This window comes from Anoplopoma fimbria, chromosome 11 (assembly GCF_027596085.1).
Source record: "Anoplopoma fimbria isolate UVic2021 breed Golden Eagle Sablefish chromosome 11, Afim_UVic_2022, whole genome shotgun sequence".
In the NCBI taxonomy this organism is placed as follows: domain Eukaryota; kingdom Metazoa; phylum Chordata; class Actinopteri; order Perciformes; family Anoplopomatidae; genus Anoplopoma; species Anoplopoma fimbria.
The window spans coordinates 22246283-22263995 of record NC_072459.1 but is presented as its reverse complement, the minus strand read 5'-3'; the positions used below and the strand labels follow the sequence as shown (position 1 = coordinate 22263995).

General features: G+C 43.9%; 1 protein-coding gene across 1 annotated transcript in view; it reads right to left on the bottom strand.

Moving 5' to 3' along the window:
* Nucleotides 1-17713, bottom strand: part of LOC129098990 (microtubule-associated serine/threonine-protein kinase 1-like) — a 44141-nt gene that overhangs the window by 14487 nt on the left and 11941 nt on the right. Inside the window, 6 exon segments of the mRNA XM_054608138.1 lie at nt 994-1203; nt 2020-2095; nt 3164-3324; nt 5052-5121; nt 6398-6473; nt 7680-7774. Of these exon segments, the coding sequence (XP_054464113.1) occupies nt 994-1203; nt 2020-2095; nt 3164-3324; nt 5052-5121; nt 6398-6473; nt 7680-7774 (688 nt within the window).

Genomic DNA, 17713 nt, shown 5'->3' with positions numbered 1-17713 from the left:
AATTAGAAGACTTGAGCTGGCTCTACAATAACCTTCCACAGCATCACATTGCATCGCCACATTCAACAGATAATAGATGTTTTTGTGTCTGTTCTGCTTTAATTTTACCCAGAGGTATCATTTGAAGCTTTTCAATGCTAGCGAAATATGACACCTGAGATTTTGTACCAATACTAAAATGATATGTTAATGTTTTTTCTTACCCTACCTTGAGAAATTATTTCTAACAGAGGAAACCATTGTTCCCAAATGTTGAAATTGGGGAATTTTTTTTTCATGTAAAACCTAATTAATGCATTTTTTTACCACAACAAGCTGTAAGCACTGACATATTAGCAACACATAAAGCTGATCTCAAACGTGTTAGCAAGTACTTATTTACACATCCTGCTAACACAAGGAACATTAGCGTTCATCTAGAATCATGTGATGAGTGTGAGTTCATTATTCACGCTCCCTATTGGCTCTGTTTTTGGACACTACCAAGCACTCCTGAGGGGGTCCACTACGTTCCCTAGCTAGTCGCTTACTTTGTTTGACTTCAGTTTGGGGCTGTGCAGGTAGTGTACAGTGGTGTTTTCAAAGATATCTTGAGACAAACAGCTGCTGCTGAAAATATGTTTCATGAGAGCCGGGAGATTGAATCAAAACAGTAACGATGCAGGCTGTGAACCTAAAAACAATGAGCTAAAATATGCTAAAATGCTCCATAGAGCTGAAGGGAACTGCAGACTTTGGTAATAATTACTGGTGGTTCCATCTCTTCAAGCAACAACTGTCATGTTCTCCAATGTTTATATAAAAATGTTAATTAAGATTTAATTAAAATATTTTTTTTCTCTTCAAAAATGTAATTTTGTTACTCTTGATACTGGCAGCCCAAAAGTTCATGAGGTTTGATACCCAGCTCTCACGCAAATGGACTCATTAGTGCATACTTTGTTTATTGCGCTTATATGAGTTTGTCTGCATTGTATCTTTTCTATAACTCACATCATTTAGAAGCTTCTCCAGGTTCTCCTGCAGCTCAAAGAAGTAGACAGAGGTGATGAGGCCCTCGTGGGATTTGGCCAGGCAGTCTCTGGACAGCTCAGCTATCTGGTGGTGGATGAAGCTGAGGACTCCATCGGCCAGTGGAAGAACGTTTTCTGGAGAGAAAGCCTGGATGAACTCGGCCAGCCTCCCCTCCATCTGTGCTGTGGCCTAGCGGAGGAAGAAAGGTGGGGAGTACGACAGAACAGGAGAGAAATGGAGAAAGAAACGGTGAGAATGGGGAGCTTAAGTAAAATCGACAGGGATTACGTAAAGAAAAAGACTTCTTAGGAACACCCAAAGGAACAGAAAGTTCAAAAAGCAATTTCATTTGTGCCTCAGACAGCGAGGCACTGCTGCTTTACACTGACTTCTATGCAATGTCATTTTGTTCCCCATTTGACTTGTGTGAGGACAAGCCCAAAAAGCCTCGAATGAACTCCGAACATTATTGTCGAATTTCCTAAGGCTTGATTTTTATCTCTGTGGAAGCTGTCAGCCCATTTCCTTTTGGTACCAACCTCCACCCGCCAAGAGAGTGAGAGGAAGAAAAATGAGGCAAAAGAGAAAGTCTCTTTTGTTTAACTGTTCTTAGCTGTGGCAGCATTTCTAAGTGCAGTGATTTAACTTAATATTCTCTCTGACAGGGTAACTGTATCGCAACTTGGCAGTGCCACATAATCTTGTTTGCTATGGTTTAGCAAACCCCATGGCTCTTTTTTAATTATTTTAAACTGTTTGTGTTTACTGTGCATTTGTTATACAGAAATCTCTGAACATGCTCAATCCTAAATTATATCCCCTTTTTATTTCTCCCTCAAACATGAGCTCTGACTTAATAGGATTAGAATGTTTTTGTAGCTTGAAAGATTGGTTTAATGCTCTGCAGGCTTAAGGATTTGCTCACTGTTTTGTATATTTTTATTATGGAATGTGATGTTTATCAAGAAGCAGCTTTGTGTGTGTGTGTGTGTGTTTATGTCTCACCTTTGGAAAGCGCTCTTTGTACACATGGTTCATCATGACTATCTCATTATCATAGCAGGAGGAGGAGCGTCCTGGGCTGGTGGGGGGGCAGAAAAACATGGAATATAGTTAAAAACATTTGGCTTTTTAAAAAATTCTGTTAAAATGTGTTCTGTGAAACAAAGAACACATCTTCACTGTGCGTTAGATTTGATTAGCACTTAAAATGATTCAATAAAAAGACAAAGTTAGTAGCTCATGTATATCTAGACAGGTTCAATATTAAATTGAGACTCTGTAACTAAATATAACACATTTTCCCTCTTAAAAATGGAAGACAAAGGAATTAAAACACTCTTGCTCAGTTCAATACACTGTTTTTTTCTGTGACAGCCTTTCTTAGTTTGGTATGCGGTAGCTTATTGTAGTTAATGTTAGCTAACGTTAGCAAACTTAAGATAATCATAACTGAATCAATTTGTTGACTTTTTTCCCTCAGCAATTGTCACTTAGGCTCGCTTTAAGTGAGGTAAAGGTATTTAGTGTATTTAAGTGAGCCTATGTTACTTTTGGTGAACTGATAATGCTAATATTAAATCTCAGTGTAACAGAAGTACAATAAAAGGCAGCAAAATGGCTGTTATAGTGCAATATCTATTATTTATAGTTCGCTAACATTATCTAAATTTAGCCCACATTAGCAACTGTTTTTAATGATCAATTCAACATTTTATTTGTAAGAGGAATGTATTTCTTTTTAAAAATAGTCTCACTTTAGCAATGAGCTTGTCTTAATATGTCATTTACAAAGCAGCATCCAGCTTAAATTTGCTAACATTAGCTACCATAAATTGCTGATCATACAAAACCAAGAAGGCTGTGGCCTTTTTTCTTAGTTACCGAGTCTCTAATATTGATGACCTTGTGTTTATACACACACAGCACTAACTTTCTATTATCTATATTCATTGGTTCATTTCATGCAAATCCAACATGTTAGCTTTAAACCAGGAACATTCAGGAGGTTATATAAAAGCAACAATGAGATCAAGGAGGGGCAACCCCGTTAAACCTGCTTTTAGAGAGTCCTTTCAAAAAGAGCAGAGTGCTTTTGGGCAGCTGAGGCCGCTGTTTTAATCTCATGGGTGGTGTTGGTGGTGCTGACCTGAGGCTGCGGGAGCGCGGGCGCATTTGGGGAGAGCAGTGGCCCCCATCATCATCCGTGATGCTCTCGGTGCTGCCAAAGTGCTTGGATAAGAAGTGGAGCTCATCCATGGTGGGCTGGAAGGGCAGCTGGTGCAGCCGCTCCTGAGAGGAGCTGGAGGACTGGAGCGGGGGAAGAGGGAGAGGAGGAAGAGGAGAGGGGAGGCAGGAGCAAAGGGGTGGAGGAGGAAAAGGAAGCAGACGAGGGCGTGGAGCAGATTAGGAGTGTGAGGGAGAGGAGGGGAAACAGAGGGAGATGGGAAACAGGATTATTATTGCGGCTGGAAATGGACAAACAGTTCCCCTTATTATTACGCCTACTAATAGATCAATTATTACTGTATTTGCAGACCTTGTTGTCACCACCGATGACTAACTGCGATTTTAAATGTTAATGAAGTGTCCGATGAGCCTCGGGTCAGACCCATCAATCTGTCTCACAAACAAACCTTCGTCTCGCCTCCTCATTTGCCTTCATCAAAGCAACGAGACCTGGACCTCCTTCACTTACTTTGCTAACCGAAAGATCGATCACAGATCAGTCACAGGTGACAGACTAATTGACAACGGTCAGACTTAAAAGGGTGGATGGAACAAGAGTGGAGACTTCATTTTTCTTTGTGTTTTTCATGCATGTCTCACTCATTTGCGTCCCCTCCACACATACCATTTCTCTCACCACTGTCTTGGTAAGTGGGGAGTTTGTGCGGCGTCTCGCTCCAGGCTAGCTGTTTCCCCCTGTTTCCAGTCTTTGTGCTAAGCTAAGCTAACAGGTTGCTGGCAGTAGATTCATATTTACGGTGGTGTCAATCTCCTCATGTAACTTTTGGCAAGAAACCAATTCATGAAACTACGATATTGGCTTGGAAATGTTTTTTTGATTATATCTTTTAATGTAGCAGGGAACTGAGGAGCAGACAGAGCTGAAGCTAGCACTGTGCACCACAGTGCTAGTATTAATTCAATAAAATATCCCTTTACTTCCAATTATAGAATCTGGCTTTGTTAAAATTGGAGCAGAATGTGCTCCGTCTCATGCCGGTTTCTCCCTCTCATCCCACCGGCCTGGCACTCATCACTCCACCCCCCTTGTCCTCCTCCCCCCATCCATCCATCTAACCCTCCGTCTACAGCCAGATAGGGAGCAGGAACCGGGCCTCTGACGTTGCGGTTACGCAACGAGACACTTCAAAAGACATGAGGTAGAGAAACAGAAGTGATGCTGGAGATGATCAAATTTCAGTGTCTTGTGTGAGTGTTTAAAGTGATAGATTTGAAGACTGATGATGAAGCTTGCCAAACAATGACATAATGATAATGATAATTAAGTCTTGGCATGGTGATGATCTGACAAAGGAAGCAAAAGGAGACTCTAGAGATTACATCTGTGCCAATTACAGCAATTTATGCCGGTGGATCCCAGACTTTGATGCCTGACGTAAAACTGCTTTCTGAGCAGTCAGATGAGCGAAAGTACTCCTTCACCAACACCACCGGACATGATCCAAATATTGGATGTCCGGAATGGATTATGAACAGAATTTTGGTAAAAATTAAGAATTATATAAAAGTGGATACTTTTACAACAACTGAATGGTGAATGTTAAAGTTCAAAGTCAAAGTTTGTATTCGTACTTTTGCCACTTTACTGGAGAAGCTAGAAGTTTCAGCTATTTAACTTTTAGCTAACAAAGTTTAGCTGCATTTTGACCCCTGAGTTGCCCCCTGATGGCCATTAGAAAGGTCGCAAATCTAAGGCACTTCCGCATTGGCAACACTTTTTAGACATGGAGGTACCCCTGGTTGGGAATTACTTTTTTATGTGATGGGAAGGGGGTGAAGTTATTTACCGTTGAGCTGGGAGTGTTGGTGCCATATCCAGAAGAAGGCAACGATGCTAAAGACCACCGTCGTCCGTCTCTGCAGAGAACACAAATGTGACATCGGTTAAAAACCTGGTGCATACACTTTGTCATTAAATCCAGATACATATTAGCTTAGCTGGCTTGTGCTGACTAAACTATTCTTTTTGGTACCTGAGAATTAATACAACTGACTGTAGACAAAACCCTGACCACTTTTTTTGCCCATATTATGTGAGGGTAATCTCAATTTCAGCTGCACTAAAATAAATCATTCATTTTGCTTCGGTGTGCCTCGGTCGCACAGACAAACAGGGAGGAAACAAATTTGATAAATGAGGACAGAGGATTTACATTCCCAACACTGTGTCTGACTGAGGAGAGACAGCGGTAAATAACGGTCTAATTGGGCCTCTTCACATACATCTCTGTCTATAGAACACATTAGTTTAGACCCCTCCCACTACTGCAGTCACTTTGGCCTCCTTAAATATTCTATAACGGCTTCGGAAAAGCCACAAGAGCATTAGCGAGGTCGCCCACATCCGAATCAGAATCTGAATCTGTTTATTGCCAAGTACGTTACACATACAAGGAATTTGGCTAGGTGATTAATTGGTGCGTACAGTAAATAACAAAACACAGTGCAAGACTAAAGACATCATTTAAAAATACAAATATGAAAATATACAATAAAATATGGTAAAAAGTAAACAAGTAAACGAATAAGAGTATGTTGAAGCAGGTATATTATATTATATTGAGACCTGGCAACCCAAAGGTGTTAGATGGGGTTGAGGTCAGCACTCTGTGGGCCAGTCTAGTTCTTCCACATTAAACTAGGACCTTGCTTTGTGAAAGGGGGCATTATTGAAACTTAAAAGGGGTCTTTCCAAAACTGTGGAAAAACACTATTGTCTAAATGTACTGTTGTAATACTTCTTCTATAAACTCAATTGCAAGAACACAGTCATGCAAACAGATTCATGGCCAGCCGTCCACACACACCAACACAGTGTCACCAGAGCAGCTTGAATAAACACTGAGAATGTAATGGCTTGACCCGGTCATACATGAGTCAGCCCGCTACACCGCGACAACCTGCGAGTTCATCGTGAGGCTCGCTGCTCCCCCGGAAGTGCGTGACCTCTTCTCTGGTGTTCACTTGTTCTCCCTCCCCCCCCCTTCCCCCCGTCTCCCTTTGTCTCACAATGACTTGACTACTGTCCGTCTCCCCTCGCCCGTCTAAATTTCTATCCCTCTCACATCATTCTCGGGCACAAAAACAAGCCCTAGCAAACGTGTGTGAAATGACAATCGACATATGCAGCGACCTTCTGGAGGAGGCGAACGAGAAGTGTGCCGGGTTGCTGGGAGAGAAGTTCCGCGGGCTGTCCAGGGGGCTGCTTCCTGTTGGGACGACAAGACATGAACACAGGATGAGACGCAAGGGGGGAGACACAGATGTGGTAAAAAGGAGATGTACAAAGAGTAGTCAAGTCCTGTTGTTTTGTGACCAAATGACCACAGCACACTTTAAAGCATCTTAACACGCTGTCCTCATTTTCCCTGTGAAGTGTAGCATTTAAGCTGCCTCTGATTCTGTGGTTCGATACGACAGTGTGGCTATCATTAGGTAGGCTTTTCGGTGGTGAAAGGGAGTGACATTGATTTCGACTTTCCCAAATCAAAAAGGCTTATTATTGATTTTGAGCCTGATGAATGCTTTGTAGCCTCGGATGTTTATTTATTATGCCTTGTTCTGTGGACAGAAATATGAGCGTTTTGGTTACTGGAATGAGAGATTTGATTGAGGGATTTTTCATAGATGAATATATCAAGCCATCTTACTTAAGGGAGCAGTCAGATTAAGGACGACGTCTAATCTACACAAACATTTCGTCTATATCGGATTTGGGGATCAGAGTGTGTGTCGCACCCAACGTGTGAGTCAGGTCACGGTCATTTCCAAAACTAGGTGAAAAGTCCAGTCCAGTCAAAGTGACTTCTTATGGATTAACAAAATATGTAGATCTATTTGTTATTGACTATTTGTTTTATATCCAACAGTACTCAGTATTAAAGGATCAGTTTTACATTTTGGGACATTTGTTTATTGACTCTCTTGCAGACAGTTGGATGAGAAGTTTGACACCAATCTCGTGTCATGCACACTAAATATGAAACTAGCTTAGCACAAAGACTTGAAACAGAATGGAAAAGTGAGCGTACAAAAACTGATGTGCAAAAATACCAAATTAACATAGAAGATATTACACTTTAATTAATGAGCGTTAGAAGTGATGGAACGCTGATTTTGCATTTTAAATCAATCGTCCCATCTGAAATAAATAATCAAATTTTACTAAATGTCTTTACATATTGGGATTAATGCTTATTTAAAGGATTATTTAACTGTCCAGCCGGGGCAGACCTTTTTTATTAAATTGGTAGAAAATAAAGAGGGGATATCCTTAAACTTTTTTTAAGGGAAAAAAAAGTATTTCTTTGATAAATACTTTGGAATCTAAGTGATTTAAAAAAGTTGGCCTGGTTCCTATCAACATATGAAGCAGAAAAGTTCACAGCAGAGGTGTGACGTGTTCCTCTACGTACCGAGGTGTCCGGGGAGGGGAAGTGGGGAGTGTGGCCGAGGCAGCGTGGGAGAGGTGGTGGTCAGGATCAGACTTTTCCTGTTGCTTGTACGGCAACTGTGAAGAGAAAGAGAGAGAGAAGACGCACGTAAACACGGGAGGACACTGCAATCAGGGCGTCCAAGTCACCACGGCGGAGTTGTGTGTGCGTGCTGTATCTGTGTGAGTCCATGCTTAGAATGTGTGCATCCTGTAGCTGCCTGTGTGTGTGCTGGAGAGTCGCACGTTGGCTCGCTGCACGGAGCACAACGACGATAAGGAGAATTCAATTTCCTCAGTCATCCATCCCTGTCTGCCTCCGCTCGGCCCAGATAAGAAATGAGGGGAGAGAGTGCAGAGCGAGATCAGAGGGAGGCAAAGTTAAGAGAGAACAGTGGCGACAAGCCAGGGAAAAATACAAGATGGATGAGAATGGTAAAAAAATTATAATTCCATGACCTCGGTTAATTATATTTTGGTCACTTAATAGCAGTCACTACAACACTGAGTCACCTCAAATCTGCCTGTGGACTCCACACACACATTCATCCTTGACACGCTATCAGTGTATCCGACTCACACACCATTATGCAGTAAATTGAGGAAGCTTTTTGTATTCTTGTGCTTTTTGTGTGCAATCCCCTTTTATTTCCTCAGAAGGCTCATACCCAAGGCTTTTTAAAAATACGTGCGGCATAATGCGCTTTGATTTCCAAGGTAAAGTGGGGGGGGGGGGGGGGGTAATCAACGAAAATAAAAACAGCTGGGAACAAAGACGAGAAGCACAAATGAAATGCTAAAAAGCACCACTACGTCTTCGGCCTCTCTCTCTCTCTCTCTCTGTCTCTCTCATTTCTTTTATAGTAGTCATGTGGGTTCTCATGTGAGCAGGACGCATCAACCACTATAGACACACACACACACACACACACACACACACACACACACACACACACACACACACACACACACACACACACACACACACACACACATCTTCAGTGACGCAGTGTAGAGGCCTTCATAAGACACAGAAAACTAGCTATTTCTTATTTTTTTACACAATAGACCAGTGCAGAAAAAAAATAAAATAAATCAAGGTCATGCTAGTTAGGCAGAAGAATCTCAACTCAACTGAAACACATTAAAAACAGAGCACACTGCTGCTTCACTTGTGCAAATCTCCCCTCTTCAATCCACTGCTGTTCCATAGGAAGGACATATGGATGTGCACTGTCGGCTGTGTTAACACCGGCCATTGTTACTTGCTGGACAGTACTGAGCCTCCTTCAGGGGATCTAAGAAAAATCATGCATTGTCATTCCTGCATGGAACTACAAAGCAACGATCTATAATTCAACTTTTGGTTGAACTGTAACTGATTAAACCATAAATATGTTGAACATCCTAACTCCGACTCCTCAGTTTCCGCTTTCTTGTCGAGTGGTGCGAGGATCACACCTCTGCAACATCAGCCAAGCTTCATCCTGAACATAGCAAACAGATATGATGAAAACTGTTTCGTTTTTTGAAATTAAAATTTTAAAAAGCTGATTGGCTGTTGGCATATTACCAGCATCCAATTAAGTCTGCCCTATTGGGTCGCTTCAATCTGCCTATAATACTGCCACTTATATCAAAATAAATTCACAAAACAGAGCCAGCGCCATCTCATCTATCCGTTTTCATTGTTCTAACCACACACAGGATGTCCTGATCGATCCAATCTTTAGCTGGCCTTATTGATATTGATCACGTATGCCGATAGATAAACTGGCAGGTCTGATAAACTGCAGTTTGTGCAATCTCACACCCTCTAAGCAGGATCAATTGAATCCTGACATTGTTCTTTAACCGTAAACCTTTTTGCCTGAAGCTGCAATAATCTCACAGTAACACGGTCGCTGCACCAGCTGATCCCAGTGACACCAGTCACCTCAATGGCACGTGGCTCGGAGCTTTAAGTTCGACGTAGCCTCGCTGGTTTTCATCACCTCAGAGAGACGAGGAGAGAGCGATAGGAGCTAAAGCCGAACCGAGCGGCAGGACTATTCTTGGTTAATGGATTCTCAGCGCTGCAGGAAATCAATGAGGGCTGGCTGTAAACATAATAAACACACACGGCGCTCGGCCTTGAATTTTCCCCCTGTAACGCTGTCAGTATACTAGGAACGAGGTATAAATATGTCGATGCTAAACTGGCACGTATTTACAAGACACATGCAGAGTCCAAATTTCAAAGCGATGCCCGGGGCCTGTTTCTCGCTCCATGGTCGTTCAAGAACCCGAGAGGGGAGGGAGGAGGGGAGGGGAGGGACAATCCGTAAATCTGGACGCTGTTGCCGAGGGCTGGAGGTGTGAAGGTCGAGAGAGATGGGGGTGTTAGCTGGTTGCGATCATTACATAAAAGCAAGATGAGGGAAAGTAAATGTTTCGGGGGAACGGATGGTGACTGCAAATTCAGAAAAAAAAATAGAAAAACAAAGATTAGAGATGCAGGTTGAAGGCGCTCTCAGCGGTGCTCATCACCCACACAGGTGGAAGGTAAACATGACCCAGTTTTTTCCACCGTTATACACACACACATGTATGTATATTCACACTGCACAAACACCATAGAGGGCGTAAACAGGTCACACGGGGGAATATTGTTTCACTGTGAGCGGATGACACAGGGGAAGGGGAAAGTATGGCTCTAACAAAGACAGGCAAACAGGAGCCTTCATCCCTGGCATGTTCACACTCCCCCCTCTGGATAACAGCAGGGGCACCATTACTTCACCGAACCGCCCATTCATATGAAACCGCGGAAAATGTAGCCGTGATGTGCAAAGTCAAATAGAAAAGGAGATCCGAGGCGTAGAGGAGGAGGGAAACACAGAGAGACAGATAAGTGAGCACTTCAAAGAGAAGAAAGAGAGGGGGAGGGGGAGGGGGGGGAGGAAAGAACTGCTGATGAGGAGTCGGGGAAGACGGGTGTGTTTACCTCTGCGGCATGAGATGGGTGAATGAATGGGACATGGAAATAATGGCGAGCATATATTACGGAAATGTTGGCGGAAAAAGATGACTGTTCGGGGTAAGAAAGGGAAGCAGAAACCAAACAAGCATCACATGTTCAGTGCTTTTTTCCCCTTTTTTCTTTTAATGTATACATCTCTGAGGGGAAGAAGCACGAGAAGACTGGAGCGCTTTATTCATGGAACAAAAACCCAAGGAAATTGTAGTTGGCGTCTACAACCCTGCAGGGGACGGGAGAGGCAGGGATCCATGGTCACATGACGGCTTGTTGCTATGCAGCGTTGGGGCTGGGAGGCTTCTGATAACGCCGGCCGCGGAGCGCAGAGAATGAGAGGAGAAGGAATACTGCTCATTATAGAAGTCACTCAAGTTCACAGTTAAGAGTGGTGGAAGGGGGGGGGAAGGCAGAAAAAGAGGGCGGACATGCAATTTTGTAAATGTGACACTACAGAGTCAAACGAATCACCTGACATCGGGTAAAGAAACTAGTGGTAGGGTGACATTCAGTAACCAAAATAAAAGTCTTCCCTAAAATGACTGAAAGGAAAATTGTGAGGAGAGGACCAAATGTTAGGGATGTTAATAATTAACTGTTAAACTATAACCCACATTAAGTATTTGGAATATTAAGAATGAAATAAGCTGTTCGACTTCCAACTTAAAAGGTGAATAGCGCTGGTCCTCCTTAAAGGTCAGCCCATCGTAATTGATTTATATATGTTAAATATATTTTCTGTATATATACACATTTATTTTATAGATGTATAGATATAGATATATACAGGGCTCAACACAAACTTTAAAAAGGGGTTGCCACGCCGGTAACCAGGACCCAGCTCTTGGTTACCTAAACTGAAAATACGTATGCCACTTTTAGTCACTTTATATTTGGAGTAATTCATATTCTATGCAGTTATACGTCCACCCCTCGGCTTCTGGTATACAAAATACCAGCAGTGCAGCTCCCTCATAAATGAATCCAGCAAGTCACTGGTTGCTTGTTGATGCAGTATGCAGTAACACATGAGCTGTTTATAATATGCCACATGTTTCTCATATAGACTGTATGTATCGATTCCTATTAGCCCGTCCAAGCTTTTTTTAAGTGAGAAGTCCAAAAATACTGTCCACCAGGTCAGTGATCAGCAGTTAAAGGACATAAGAGGTGGTCATGGTGAGGAGCCTGAGGCCTAACACTGTCCTCACTCTGCTCCATCACCTCTCCACCCGACTGCACCGAGCATTGTGTTAACTGTCAAAACGCCCGGCCTGAAACACAGTAACCAGCAGGAAAGTCCAACAGACGCTTTGACCCTGTCGCCTCTTTTCTACCCACGTACCTCAGCTCTTTGGGGTCCCAAACATCCCAGAAAGCACTTCAGTCTGGATAAAAGGCCCCGATTTTTTTTCTGTCTCAGTCTGGGGGATTACACAGCAGCTGACAGTAGTAATATCTATCAAGCACGGGTAAATTCAGTACTGCTGAGAAGCCTGTGTCCTCATGTGTGTTTTTCCTGTAAGAGGGGCCCTGAGAGGGAGACAGCGGAGGAGAAGGAGGATCAAACTGAATAAAAGTCTCCTCTCTCTAAGAGGAGAGGAAAGACGGGGCCCTTCACTGAAAGCTAATGGGAGATGTAGCACATATACTACCGTAAGCTTGTGTGTATTGAACCCAGGGCTCCTCCGGGCCGAAAAAAAGCTGCAGCACTTAGAAGGAGAGACTCCACAGTCTGACTCAGGTGTCGTTGCCTCACGCTGACCTCTTTTGGTTTTTGCACATAATTGGTTAAGTGAAGTGAAATGGCTTATTTAGTTACAGAGGAAGAGTGTTTGAGACGAAGTGTTGTATGTGTGCGAGAGAGTGACTCTGAGCTGACCGCCCTGCAGCACGGTGCACCTGAGCCGAAGCACCCAAGGGAAACACAAACACATCCTGACTCTTATTGCGTTGATGATCCAATTAACATGTTGCACGAAATAAACAACAACATTTTGTGTATGATAAGGAAAAATATTTGATCAGACTGTTATTTCATTTTAACATAATCTCATTTAGCTGCTTAGCTCATACATCCATGCTGCATGTTTTTAAACAGTTTCACTTTTAAAAACACAAACAAAAGGAGAATGTAACGCTATCTTGGGTAATGTTGGCAGGGGTTGCTGGAGATTAAACTGCCCCCAATCCAATAAGGAGCAGGACCGGTGTTACCTGGCCACGCAATTTCCTGCATAATTGGGCTACTTTTAAAATGCAAAAATGTAAAATTACATTTGGCATTGTTAGACTAAAAGCAGAGTTTACGGTTTAACCATGGCATATTTTGAATTCTTGTATTTGAACACTTGAACGCGCTGTCTCTAAACAACTGTCTTCCTACCTCCACCAGAACAACCTCTTGGACCCCCACCAGTCCGGGTTCAAGGTGGGTCACTCGTCAGAGACGGCCCTCCTTGCGGTGACAGAGTCGCTTCACGCCGCGAGAGCGAACTCTCTCTCCTCTGTCCTGATTCTCCTGGACCTGTCAGCGGCGTTTGACACGGTGAACCACCAGATCCTCCTCTCCACCCTCGAGGGGATGGGCGTCTCAGGCTCTGCACTCTCCCTGTTTGCATCCTACCTGACAGGTTGATCCTACCAGGTGACATGGAGGGGGGCCGTGTCGGAACCACGCATGCTGACTACGGGGGTTCCACAAGGTTCAGTTCTGGGCCCCCTTCTCTTCTCGCTCTACACATCATCTCTGGGTTCTGTTATTCGCTCGCATGACTTCTCCTACCATTGTTATGCCGATGACACCCAGCTGGTCTTGTCATTTCCTCCCGGTGACACCCAAGTGGAGGCACGCATTGCTGCGTGCTTGGCTGACATCTCGAAGTGGATGGCGACACACCACCTGAAGCTGAACCTGGACAAAACCGAGCTACTGTTCCTCCCGGGGAAGGGTTGCCCGCACCGAGACCTGTCCATCACCATTGATGATGCCGTGGTGACGCCAACTCGGACTGTGAGGAATCTGGGTGTGACCCTGGACGACCAACTGTCGTTCTCAGCAAACATTGCATCGGTCACACGCTCCTGCAGATTCCTCCTCTACAACATCAGGAGGATTCGCCCCTTCCTCACTGAGGAGACGGCGCAGGTGCTCATCCAGGCTCTGGTCATCTCCCGCCTGGACTACTGCAACTCACTACTTGCCGGAGCCCCGGCGTCGGCCATCAGACCTCTGGAGCTTGTCCAGAAAGCTGCAGCACGTCTGGTGTTCAATCGCCCAAGTTCTCCCACACAACTTCCCTTCTCCGTTCTCTACACTGGCTCCCTGTAAGAGCTCGCATCCAGTTTAAGACTCTGGTGCTAGCCTACAGGGCAGTGAAAGGAACAGCTCCTTCCTATCTCCAGGCCTTGGTCAAGCCCTACACCCCCGCCCGACCACTTCGCTCTGCTGCCTCGGGGCGATTGGTTGCCCCGTCGCTCAGAGGTCCCTGCGGCCGATCCACCCGGTCACAGCTTTTTTCTGTCCTGGCCCCACAGTGGTGGAATGAACTCCCCACTGACCTCAGGACAGCAGAGTCGCTGCCCATCTTTCGGCGCAGGCTGAAAACTCACCTCTTCAAGAAGTACTACCGTGAGCCTTATCCTATTTGTAGTAGTTTGTAGCACTTATTGTATTGTATTAGTCTGTTGCAATTATTGTTTTTGTAGCACTCACTGTATTCGTTTATCAGTTCGCTGCACTTATTGAATTCGTATTTGTTTACCGCTACCTTTAGCCAAAACTCAGATAGCATCTAGGCCCGGCTCCCACAGAGCACTAGTAAGTTAGTCAGCTGGACTTGCTAACATTTGCAGCATAGCGCAGACAAACACACTGTTTTAGTTTGGTTTTGGAAAGGCTAAAATTAAATAAAATGAGACACCAAACTCAAAATGCAGTACATGCATGTAGTAAGAGTGATGTTAAGGTGGCAGAATTTATGATTCAATCAACGGTTATTCTCTGAATAAAAATGCAGAAAGAAAGAATGAAAGAGAGAAACCAAACAAAGAAAGAGAGAGAGAAAGAGTGAGAGTGAGGCAGTCAAAGCTAGTATGCGTGTCTTGAATGCTCACGTAACCTTAGTGAGCTGGTCTCTAATGGAGGAGCAGACACAGATATCACCCCAGGGCCCTGCGCTCCATCTCAGCCTCTACTCTTTTCACCTCTTGCACACGCTCCCCCATTTTCCACCTCCGTCACTTTCATTGTCTTAATCACTCGTTGTTCTCTCTCTTTCCCGGCAGTGACTTTCTGGCAACTAGAGGGAAAATCGTCCATAACATTTTAGGCATTTAGCAAGGACTTTCAGAAAAGATTCCTGTTGGGTTGTTTTAGCACTGCAGTAGGAGTGTGGCAGGAATTAAATAGGGTGAGGCTTCCTGCTTTATTTCCATCTCACTGCCTTTGTGTGTGGGCTCAGGTGTGATGTAGCGAGAGTCTCCGCCTCAATAGAAGCCGGTTTAATCCCTGATCAGCGGGAGGGAGAATGAAGTCGCTCTGAGAAACTCAGAACAACATCCACCACTGCCGCTGCCAAAGATGAAAACCCCCCCTGCTCTCTAATGTCAGCTCAAATGTTCAGAATCGTGACATCAGCGCGATTGAAAGCATCAATTATAACCACAGGGGGTGAAATAGTGCTCAAATTATTTATTGGAGAAATGCAATAATGTGAGATTTTATTGATCCCGGCAGGAAAATTCTCTCATTGCTTCACAATAACAAACCTAAATGCCAACTATAGGTGCAATAGGTTCGAGCTCTTGCACAAGAACCTACAGATGGGGAAAAAAACTTTGCCCCAGAGGATCATCCAATTACAACATCCCTCGCCATTAGCGAATCAGACTGCAGAGAAACCCGTGGAAAAGTCGTTGCTCTCTCTGACACATATTTGGCTCGTGTGATCATTGATTGACCGAGTCCGAAGGTGAATCAGTCTACAGGCAGGTCTGCTGGAAATGTCACTACCATGACTCACCTTTCAATAACGTGATGTTGCATTCCCATCAGGGTAAACAAAGCCATAATAAGGGCCAAATATGATGAGGCGAATGAACCTCAATTTCATGGTTCTGACTCAGCTTCATTTTTAAACATCCACATGATGCTCTGGACATATAATTACACATCATTGTTATCATTTGGGTGTTAAAATGTAATGCATAAATAACCGTTTTGGGAAATCTGAATAGATGAGGGTCCTCACAGTATGTGAAATGAAAGTGGAATCTCTTTCAAAAACATATTTTTTGCATGGCTGTAAGAGACTACAGCCATGCAGGTATAATGTTAACCATGTTCCGCATGATTGCCTGCTTTTTTCTGAAGAACACCAAACACAAAGTGCAGTTGAAGCTATATAGAAAGCTGAAAAGTTGTTGAGATATTTCCATCTGGACCAAAGTGCTGGACTGACTGACGTTACCGATCACAGAGCCACGCTGCTGTGAATGGCTAGTGGCTAAATAGTGATGGCATTCATTTATCTTACCACAGATCAGTTCAGTTTAAGTGCTTTAACATTGAATTGATTTGGATTCACAATTTGTATTTGATTGAAGCAATCAATTCCTTTATGTGTACTATGTTGACCCAAAAAGCTCTCCTGCTCGCCGCGCCAACCGTCCCTACATGTACCAAGATGCATTGCACGCGAGCTACTGACGCCCAGGGTCCCCACTGACCACACCCTCTTACCCGACCAATGCAGTCGCAGCATCGGCCTCTCTCTGATGCATTTCTTTGGCTGTATTCACTGGCTAGGATAAACACAGTTTAATGTCTCATACAGCAAAAACACTGTAAAAAGCATCCTCATCCATAACATCATCTGCGCTCATATTTTGCCATGTCTTTTTTTCTGTTTGAAACGTAGCTAGTTTGCAATAGAAGCAAAGAGAATAAGGAAGTTTTGTTTCTGTTTTTGAAACTAGAGTATGCTCCCAGAAGCGGATATTATACATCCAAGCTGAAACAGAAGCATGTAGTTCTTCCTTGCCTCCACCTACGTCACCTCAAATGACATTGCTGGATGCAGGGAGAAAGACAGATTTTTGCAGCTGCGAAACTCAGCATTCTCGAACAATGTTGCTTGTACTGAGGAATTTGATTCAATCGACTGCATTTACCATCAATACTGATTGGAAATCCACAAAAAAGATAAAGAATGTTCCCTTTAAATCATTAAAAGCATATCGCATATCATGCAACTTCAAAAGATTCAGCAATTTTCTCATTGCATCCTTTGCTTGAATTTACACTTACAGTATTCTGTATCATACTAAAAAACGCTCAGACTCTCAACATGCACATTCAGCAGAACAGAGCAGACATCTGAAACCAAGTTGGGCTCACGGTGACCTCAGTAGTCACACTGTCAATACCAGCCACTTTGTAACTTATACTGCAGACACTGTAGACTCACAGAGAAAGAGAGAGGACTGGGAGAAAGAACTAGAAAGAGAGAGAGAGAGAAAGAGAGAAAAGAATGAACAGGAAGCCAGCGCTACCACACCTCACACCTCAGAGGAGCCAAATTATCACTACCCTTGCAGTACCTTTTAGTGCGTCGGAACATGCTGCTCGTTGGATATCTCGGCGTAACTCGGAGCAACAGGAGCAGCGGCGACAGCAGAGCGATGTGAGAGAGAAAAGTCAGAAAGCAGCGGGTCTCTGGGAAAATTTCATCGAGATGCAACGCATACTGCAGCTCCCACAAGCTAGAGATGTACGCTGATGTCTGGGCAAGACCCAAAGGAGAGGGAGGGGGAGGGAGGGAAGGAGGGAGGGAGGGAGGGAGGGATGGAGGGATGGAGGTTGATAGGGTGGGTCTGTCTTTTAGAGAGGAACCACAAAAGGCAGCTGGAGATGGTGGGTCGTTTTGGTACAGGGTGTAATTTAGTGACTTATTCTTGGTGGTTTTCTGTTCTCTCGATTTCTTTGCAGTGAAAGAGCC